Source organism: Coffea arabica, chromosome 7c (genome assembly GCF_036785885.1).
Source record: "Coffea arabica cultivar ET-39 chromosome 7c, Coffea Arabica ET-39 HiFi, whole genome shotgun sequence".
NCBI lineage: Eukaryota > Viridiplantae > Streptophyta > Magnoliopsida > Gentianales > Rubiaceae > Coffea > Coffea arabica.
In genome coordinates this window covers 5,417,196-5,427,695 of record NC_092322.1, presented here as the reverse complement: position 1 = coordinate 5,427,695, position 10,500 = coordinate 5,417,196, and the positions used below count along the sequence as shown (strand labels likewise).

Below are 10,500 nucleotides of genomic sequence, written 5' to 3'. Positions count from 1 at the left end.
CTCCCTCTCTCCTCCTCGTATTTTGGTTTCTACAAAGAAAGGGCCCCCTATCATCAGGGGTCTCTCTACTTATCATCCGTACGTTTACCGCCGTGGAAAAATTTGGCTTCTTTTTTACATTTTCTTTATGTGTTGCTAGTGTAATAAAACCACTCACGATCACGATCACGATCACGATGTAAGTTTACATTATAAAAAAAAAAAAAAAAGCTGATCTGTTGCCTGCCCCAGCAGAAGATCAGTAGTAGTATGATGGATGCAGTTGTAGATAGAAGTGAATGAAAAGCGGAGCATGGTACTGTAGTACTTAGATGAAGGCAATCAATCCTCTCACATGGTTTACAGTTCCCACAACTACCATTCCATGTTTGCTTTGCGCAGACGCAGACATGGTGTAGAATAGTTGGTCAGCAGATCGAGGATATGTGGTGATAATTGCGTCCTCTTTGATGCCAACTGTTGGATGTCGAATTGGTGGACGTTATGTGCCCATAGATAGAGAAAATGAGTAAACAGTGTGGGGGAGTAGATGGTACGAGTTACGAAATCTCAAGTTCGATGAAATTTGAAAGCGATTTTGGAAATAGACAGACAGGAGTTTATACATAGAGTAGTAGTGAAATACTCCCTCCGTCCCGTTTTGTTAATCTTAATTTTTTTTTCACACAGATTAAGAAAGTGTAATTAATTTGGTTGAAAACATAAATTTAGATTAATAATTTTTCAAAATACCCTTATGCTAATCACGAAGAGTGCCAATTAATATCAGTTACAGCTAATGGGTTAGTATTGGAAAAGCTCAATGTATTCAATGTAGTGGGTTAGTATTTAATAACAATGTATTAATAACAAGATATTTAATAAGGGTATTTTAGACAATTTGAAATATTACTATATTTCTTAATGGGAAAGTGGACTACAATTTGGGACAGACAAAAAAGGAAAACAAGACTATCAAAAGTGGGACGGAGGGAGTATTGAACTTTCCTTTCTCTTTATGACAGGCCAAAATTCATGATAAGATGATGACTGACCAAAATATACGTAATGGACAATGTCTAGACGATGAAGGGGTGCTGAAATAGTAGGGTAACCTCATCATTAGTTTCCAACTTTAATTTTTCTTCTCTGTGCAGTGGTAAGAATCCTTTGTGAGTTACGTGTCTCTCGCGACTTTCTTTAGTCATTTTTGCGTTTGCATTTCCGGTAAATAAAGAAAGGAATGGGATGATGCATTGATGTGGGGTTGGTTTTGGGAAATACCGAAGCTGTGTTTGAACTAGCTATTTTTTGAAATATTTTTGAAAAATTTTATTGTAATAGTGTATATGAAAAATTTTTATTATAAAATTTTTTTGAAATATTTGATATATTATATGGATAGGATATTTTTAGAATTATTATGTATTATTGTAACATTGTATTTGAAAAATTTATTTTTGAAAAAATAGCTAATCCAAATGGAGCTTGAGATCTGTCATAAATTTCAGGCAACTTCTGGTTCTAATCGTGGGTACTGTAAAAAAAAAAAAAGATTTTTTTCGTACTATAATGCACGTGAACTAAAATTCGTCGAGGCAGCAGTGGTATTTGAAGAAAAAAAAAAATCCAGACGGGGAGGGAACTGAAGTAGACGGTTGAGGAATCTGGTCGTAATGGAAATGCAGTATGCAGATACCCAGGTGGACGAATACAAGTAGTTAAGCAAAGGGAGCTTTGAGTAGATGGAATGTGCCGAAATTAGGACAGCGTCCCATCCTGAGATCAGCAATCAGCACTTGAAAAGAGCATCCAATCAAATCAAAGGACAAAAAGTGATTTGTACTGAAAGGACGGACTAAGCCTCAGGGTATCAGTACAAAACGCCCGCTGGTCTAGTACTCGTACTGGAGAAGGTGTTTGGTGGAGCAAAAGCGAAGCACTCGCCTGATTTGGTTTGTACAGTGAAATTAGGTCATGACAATAATGTCGAAGAGAAAGCGCCGGTAGTTGATAGAAAAGAACAAACGATAGAAAAAAAATTCATTGAAGCAATAATCAATCACGTCCTGCTTCGTATGGTGGAACCCTTGATCCAATTAAATCATGCAAAGGTAATAATATATAATTTTCCACGCCACCTACCATGTGCCCCCTCCTTCTAACTTGTTACAAAAATTTCACTCCTTTTTCGTTCAAAAAATAATTATTAAAAATCATGCAAATTAGGTCCATATTCTGAGGCAATACATAATCCTCGATTCTGAAATCATATAATTGGCCAATAGAAAAGCAACAGGTAATTGCTAATTTAAGTCGTTTGCGACCTTGCGGTGGAAATTGATGATTAATCCTGGTATGGTACAGGAGTGTTTGAATAGCACAAATATCTCAAATAAAATGTATTCTTTAATACGATGGAATCGCATGCGGTTCCTTCTCGAATTGAACCTCTTTCAACGGCGTTCCTGGTTCGAAATGGCCATGCCACCCGAATTGCAAGAAACTTTTAAGCAGCGGCTGCTTGACAGAAAAGACACCGTCATGCGTGCTTCTTATCTTACAGTTCCAGGGGAGCATGATCACAGGAACCAGCAGACGACACTCTGGTTTTGGAAATTCAGAAATAGTACCATGCACGGTAGCATTTCTCCAAACTCTGGTACGCAAGTGCTAGCAAGTTTCAAGAAGCTCAACCGAGAACGGAGGTGCTGCTTCCCGCCGGGGGAGAAAGAAAGAGAGAGAGGAGAAAAGTTATCTAACCAAGAGGTTCAAGAACTGATTGGAGCAATTAAAAAAGGCTTGTCTAGGCCAAAAAAAAAAATTAAAAATGGCTTGTTTAGGCAAAGGTGGCATCCATATTGAAAAAAGTGAACTTGGCTTTTATTTTTTTTAGTTTTACCATATTGTATATTTACAGCAGAAACATACTACTATTCCCTTGAGGATTTCTGAGCAGCGGCGATGAGTACGAAACATGACAATGGGAATATTACAGTCAACCTGACCGAGATCTCGCCCTAGAGTCCTAGACCGATTTCCATCTTTATTACACCAGTATGTTTTCCAAATATTACACCAGTAAAAGCAACAAAATAGTAAACAAATTTAGCGACTGAAGGAAACAGGAGGATTGCGTATGTATGGGCTGTGGTTTCTGAACTCTTGTCTACCCGGGTTCACATTTATCATCTACGTTAGAAGATTATATCCTGATTGACGCAGTAATATGGCAAGTTTTAGGATGGATGTCGATTACTGGATACCAGAAACAGAAAGCAGAGCTACCTACGGACAGATCCGAGTTTTTTTTCTTTTTGCTCATGTCTTCCAAGCAAGCGTGCTTGAGAACACAGAAAATTCTGTCATATATTGGTTGGGTATTTGCCAGCTTTAAATTACTTGAAACGTAAGCAAAATAATTTTTTTAGTTACTATTGGAGTAGTAAAATTTCTTCAGTACTGTACATGAAACGGGCGCAAACGTAGGTAGGCAGGAGCAGAGAGAGAGAGCTCTCTAGTACAAAGGGATCGCCATTGGCGGTGGCTTAGGCGGCTTCTTGGGCACCTCCACAACTATTTTCTCCAGTCTCGGAGGCTCGCATGGACATGGCATTGCAATGAACTTCGGAATTTGATCACCGGGCATTAGTACTGGCAAGCTCTGGTTTTGATTCTGCTTCATGTTCTACAACAAAAGAAATCAGGGTATCCAATTAGAAGCTGCAAATTGATTGAATTTTGTAACATCGACAACCAGAAGCACAAAACCAATTTATTGCAGCAAAATTTATTTCTTTTTCCATTAGAGCGAAGTTATGGGGAATCGGGTTTTTTTTTTTTTAATAAAAAAAAATTAAAATTTCCGGTTACCATGTGGGCAAGTTTAGGTTTCGAGGCGTCTTGAACACCATCTTCCTCGAGATCCGTGGCGCCGGGGAGAGATCGGCGGAAGGACCGGAGCTTGTCCCAGTGGTAGCAGCAGGAAAAGATACCGCTCAAGCTGAAAATGACGATCAGGAGGAGGGCTGTGCCAAGAGGGAATCCCAGAGACGGCCGTGAAGCGTCCACATGAGGAGGTGAATAATCTGGACTTTCCATCGCTCAAACAATTGTCTTTACTGCCACTCAATAGGCGCCCTACTCCCCTCATCGAGGGTCGGAAAAAATCAAAGGATTCAAGCTTTGATACGAAGAGACTGGGAACCACAAAGATTTTCCTTAATTAATTATAAACCAGGTTTGGGGAAAGTGGGGATGGATAAGAGAATTGGTTACCGGTTAGTTCTACCAACTCTCTCTAATACCTAACAGTAGCGTCTTGCTAGTAGTAGGGAATGGGGGCAGAGCAAAGAGGAGAAGGCGGTGAGAATTTATAAATGGGAAGGGTACTGGTGCAGGTGCAAGTGTGAAGCAGCGGTAAAGAAAGGTACAGTTGCTGTCCGGGTCAAGGTACGGAGGAAAGGCCGGGACTCCTGTCCCACATGCTGACTCCTATCTTGTCTTAGGCCCCATTGTGGTCTATTTCTCGGTGGAGGAGAGCATGAACCGATGACTGAGTGCGCCCTCTATGTAATGCTTATTAATTTGCGGGCAGGCATTTATATTTATAGTTATATTTAGAAGAACAATACTGTAATAAACTCGAAGAAGGGATGCAGGAAAGCAGAGGAGAGGCGTCCGTCGGGTAAAAACACCTCTTTGTCAGAACGTGAAAAAGATTATGATGTGGCTTTTGAAAACTGGAGATATGAATATGATGCGCTGTTTAGCTGGAGGGCCGGCGCTGATCCGGATCACTTTAGACAGCTTCTTATACGCCCTGCCCCACCTTGTTCTTGCCCTGTCCTTTTACTCCTCCTCTTCGCCTCAGGTTTATGCTAATCACGCAGATGCCTCTTCCAAATTCAACATTAGACTTGTGCAGCACGCACCTCTCCTCTGCGAGAGGTATTTTTTTTTAGTTCAGTCGTGCAGTGCTGCTGCATGTAGCATATCGTTTCTGTTCGTTGCGTGCTAATCTCGAGTCCCTCGTAAACATACTTAAATAAATTAACTTGGAAACGTGTGATTTATTAATGACTGGAGCATGAAAGAGGTTTCTTGTTCCGTCACTCAACGACCGAAAAAATTAATGGTACTCCTCCTGCGGAAGTTGAGCAGTCCATGCATTATAGCGTTGGATTACTTATCACCGGCAACAACTGTAAGATGGGATCATTAATTAGTTTAAATCTTCTTTGACTGAAATTTTTTCTTTCCATTTTATATGATGCTGATAGGCAAAAAAAAAAAAGAGATTTTTGGGGCGGGCTTGTGTGTGACCTTTTGAGTTCCCAAAGGACGGCATGAGCAGGCAGAGAGTCTAAAATCTTTTTCCTAGGAGAATTAATGGAAAACAGGGGAAGGCATCATTTTCTTTTCTTTTCTTTTTTACCTCGTAAATGTTCTGTCTAAATGAGCTCATTCAACCCAACTTCCTAGTTACTAGAAGTTGTGTTTGGGTTTCTTTTTAAGCTATTATTTTATTTATATTATAAATATATTTTTAAATTTTACATATATATTATTACGTCACAAAAATGATTTTCAATAATACCTCATTCATATACATAGTAGCAAGTAATTTCTTGATAACAGCAAAAATACTCTCTAGAGGCTTTTTGGTTTTTCGGCCAATGGCTCTCTCAGAAGTGCCGACGAGTGTTTGGATAACACAACAATTATCTCAAATAATATTTCGCTTGTATCATAAGCACATTTCTCAACTCACATTTTTATATTTTCAATTACCTTTTTATCTCGTATATATCACATCACAAAAAAAGTACTGCAGTAATCATTTCAAATAATACTAGTCTATTCAAACTAGGGGTGTTTCGCGAATCGAACCGCTCGCGAGCCGATCGCGAGCGGCTCGAATACGAGCTCGACTCGAGCTCGTCAATATCGAGTTCGAGTCGAGCTCGAGCTAATTAAGTCGATCTCGAGCTCAAAAACATTAACCTCGTTGGCTCGCGAGCTCAATTATATATATATTTTTTATTTTTTATTTTAATAGTAAAATTACATATATATCCCTAATATTTTATTATTTTTTAAAAAAATTATTATTTTATTTATTTTTAAAAATAAATAATTATTTTTTATTTTTTAAAAATAAAATAATAATAATTATTTTTTTTATTTTTTAAGCTCGAGCTCGACTCGAATTTGACTCGAGCTCGAGCTCGATCTCGATATTTTGAGCTCGTCGAGCTCGAGCTCGAGCTCGAATTTCACAAAATTAACTCGAGCTCGGCTCGATTAGCCAAAACTCGGCTCGAACTCGGCTCGTTTGCACCCCTAATGATTCCAAACTAATAAGAGGTGGCATTCCAGAGACAAAGAAAACAGCAAAAATAAACCAAAAATCTCAACAATTCAACCTCTCCGCCCTCCTCACCTTTTGCCTAGCGGTGAATACAGTACTTTCATCTAATGACGGTTTGTCCCCGAGGAAGTCAACTTTGAAACGATTGCAAAAGTGTATTTTGCTTTCTGCTTTTTCGTGACAATTCTTGGACTCAAATCACTCGCATTTCGTTCTCCGCAAGTGGATTCTCCTAAATATCAACGGATAAAGAAGAACGAAAATATCTGAAAACTTAGTTTCAGCAGCCACTGAGATTGACAACTCTAATTGGGCCATGAACAGCTGCAGCACTAGACTCAAAACTCTGCATTCCATCCAAATCACAATACCAGAGCTGGCGACCGGGAAGAAGGTCCCCCATCATCGGAGCTGCAAAGGCCGCCACAGGGTTGCCTCTCATCAATTTATGATCCTCTTTACCCTCTCGTCATCATAACTTAATGCGTTCCATTCTGGCTGCTAAAGCAATTGCAAGTTTGCAACACCAAAGTTTGAGCAATGCAAGTTTAATGGCTCTATAGAGTTTCAAAATTACCGTCTGATTGCCGTAATTGGACATACAATACAGGTCTATCAATCGAGGTTTAATTCCAAAAAAAAAAAAAAAAAAAAAAAACGAAGGTGTAACGGAGACTAACTAGCCGTAGTCAAGAACAATTTGGCTTTTGAAATCGTAGAATACTTTGGCCGAATGGAGGAGTAAAAAGCCTTAAATTACATGTTGAAAATTGGTTCAAGATGTTTCGGCACGAAATTAGATCACATGCATGTCATTTTCGGGTCCCCCGTCTTTTTTTCCTGTATGTCAGTATCATCCACTTGATGTTCGTGGTGACAGTGAACTACTTGTCTAAATATTTTTCCTGCAAGATTCTGTTTCTTCAAAATAGGCTGCCCTGTCAGTTTTAATGCGACTGCTCTTTGTATTTTGGTTGTGTCTTCACTGTTGATATCATTCCTCTAATCTTTTTTTTTTTTTTTTGGTTTTATCTGAGGACGCGAGGGACTATGCTAATCAGGTCACTGCTCCCTTTCTTGATATTTTCTTGTCCTGGAACCAATCTATAACCGTGGCAAAGTAAGTAGCCCTGGCAAGTCCAATGCCAAAATGGGATTTCTGAAGCAGCATATGCTTTATCCAGACATTCTCGAATAGCATCCTGTAAGCCAAATATCCCCCTATCATGATTTGATTTCATTACATTATAATTAATCCTCAAACTGAACCTTGAAAGCTCAAAAGTGAATATGAATAATGTCTCTTGACTTTTTTCGTGCTTCAAGCAACGCTCCCAATTGGCAAAGTGCTGTGAGTAGAGCTTGCTGGGGTGGCATTATTATAACCAAAAACACATCAGACGTAAAATAAACGACGCTGGGGCATTGGTGCTTACACTAGGGAATTCTAGAAAGGCAGATTCAATAAGAAAAAATAGACAAAATGGAGAGCGTGCATGAAATGATGGATACAATTCACAAGAACTTCATCTCATTATTCCGCAAATTGACTGAACAATAGAGCACTCAGAAACCATGGGGTCTATGACTATTATCATCACATCCTGAACAGGGTTGGGCGTTCTGATTCTTGGCTTGTCATCTCAGCCGTCCGTTGTTCTTTGGCAATCATGTATTTGCGCACTTGTGGACCGCAATTAATCTTTGCCTCATGAGGGATGGACTTTAATAGCACATGTATATGCGATTCACCTAGACATATATGCATGGCTAAGGTGCGGTGCAAATGCAATTCTCTTTTGACTTGAAGTTGTTGATTAGGCTAATCAGCTGCACCAAAACCATCTCTTGCTGCTCTATTGCAATGGGGGCATGCTTCTTCAACAAACAATATTTATACTAGGCTAAACTACACAATGGCCCCTAGGCTATAATCGTAATACTACTTCAGTAGCAAATTACCTCTTTTTCACGAAACCTACGAATTGTTCCTTGATGACTGAAAGTCAAATATTGTGACTGAATTATCTCGCGACCCTTTTTCGTCATTTTTTTTCTTTCTTCTTCTTCTACTTTGCAAATCTTTGTACATGAATGAAAACTCTCTCGCTGTCATTGTTCTTAACCATACTCCCTATATATCGCGTTGACCCTTTTTTTCATCAACTCTAAAGGCGCTACATCGTCTGTTTTATCCAAAACAGAAGCATTTCCTATACATTTGTCATTGATCTCATTACCCATGAGAAGGGGTTAAAAAAACCAAACAAATACCACCTTTCTTTGCTCACATTGATCATGGTTCTAGCCATCAAAGTCTGCATTGATCCTAGATGAAGTATAACGCTGAAGGTATTAGACAAAAAAGGAGACGAGATTTCGTGCACACACTTTTCTCCTGTTAGTTAACTTCTCCAAACTTCCAAGAACGTAAAAATAGAGAAATGAAGGGAAAGAAAAAAGGACAGGTGTCTGTCTGCAAAGGAAGGAAACCACAGCCTTTCCTCCCCCAGTTTAGGCCGAAGGTAAGAAATGTCCATTTGCATTGGGCGGGCTTCAATTGAAGGCAGATCATTGGACCAATCAGCGACACAAATTACTAGGCCCAAAACTCAGGCTGTTAGGCCCGTCACAATTGCCGATTGTTGATTAATGGTGGAATGCATTTGGGCCTGGCTGATTGATTTTTTGCTTCACACTGCCATAATCAAATCATAAACTTGTCAAATTTACGGAGAGTTGTCGGAGCCTTATCTTTGCAAAAAATTTTACGAGGAAAAAAGAAATCTTGTCAAATTTATGGAGAGTTGTCGGAGCCTTATCTTTCCAGGTACGCTGATCGACTGAAATCATCTGCGTAAAAGATTGATTGATCTTTCAGCTTGTGGTCCTATAGATAGTAGAAGTTATGGCGGAACAAACCAATTAAACAGGTCCGTTGGCTTATCCAGGTTTTCTCTTTACTCGGAAAGCAACTAAAGTTCTATAAAGTCAGCTGCGGATGATGACAATAGTATAATCCTACAACTTGAATCCCTAAAAAAGAAAGCGAATAAAAAAAAATGAAGAAGAAGAAAAACTGAAAGAGGATAAGTAACTGGGCAGCCTTCATATTAATCTTGATCCGGATGGGAAGCATTTTCTTGGTCCCCCAAAAACTTGTCACCTAGCCATGAAACAAAAAATAAGATGATAAACTAGCACAGTTGCACGTGCTTGAGCTTCTTGCAGCGAAGCACCATTTTGGTGACAAGTTGCAAATTAGCCAGATATTTCTGTAACCCATCTACAACGTGACTAAGCTGCAATCAAATCGAGTCGCAAGCATCGTGTTTGAGTCGAGTTATCGAACTCAAATCGAGTACAGAGAAATGCAACTCGTTCACTTGCTTGCAAATCAGCTCATATATATATATATATATATATATATAATATTGTTATTATTTATTAAGAAAAAATTGACTATTTTATTCTTTTTTAAATTATAATAATTATTTTTTATTTTTGAAAACTTAAGTAGATTCAACTTTGAGTTCGACTAGGCTCAAATTTCGTATTGAGTTCAAATTTGAGTTTTACATTGAAAATTAGTTGAAGATAAAGTTAAATCGAAACTCGACTCAATTAAATCAAAATTCGACTAACATAGACCTAACCAGCAGTAGAAAGTTGAATCAAATCTAAAGCTCTGTTTTAAATTCGGACGGGGGCGGCCTGTTCGACCGATCGAACAGAGAACCGATCAGTTGGTCGGTTCGAGTTAATTCTAAAAATCGAAAAATCAAAAACTCGGTCAAACCAAGTCAAAATTTGGGTTTGACCAGAAAAATGAACACGATCTCGTTTTTTTTTTTTTTTTTTTTACTTTTTTTTGAAAGGTCAGAATATTTTTAATATGATGTTTTGATCCTTAAGTTATTAAAAATTATTAACATACCTCAAATATTTCATACTTTATAAATATTGTCTTAAAGTTTGGTGTTATTTTTCAATTAAGTCCATAATTTTAATTCTAAATTTGTTAATGCTTATTAAATACTATAAATTGCTACTTGATTGCTCTAATTTATTTGTATTTGCTTATTAAATATATTTGAAACATCAAATATATATGAATATATCTTTATTAATATTAACATGTTATTAAG

General features: G+C 38.1%; 1 protein-coding gene across 1 annotated transcript; it reads right to left on the bottom strand.

The window, feature by feature from the left end:
- Nucleotides 1-3,389: 3,389 nt before the first annotated feature.
- Nucleotides 3,390-5,002, bottom strand: LOC113700094 (uncharacterized protein At5g65660). The gene is made up of 2 exons (XM_027220543.2): nucleotides 3,853-5,002; nucleotides 3,390-3,667 (listed from the first exon to the last, which is right to left on the bottom strand). Exons 1-2 carry the CDS (start codon nucleotides 4,078-4,080, stop codon nucleotides 3,497-3,499), a joined length of 399 nt encoding a protein of 132 aa, XP_027076344.2. The 5' UTR covers nucleotides 4,081-5,002; the 3' UTR covers nucleotides 3,390-3,496.
- Nucleotides 5,003-10,500: the final 5,498 nt, after the last annotated feature.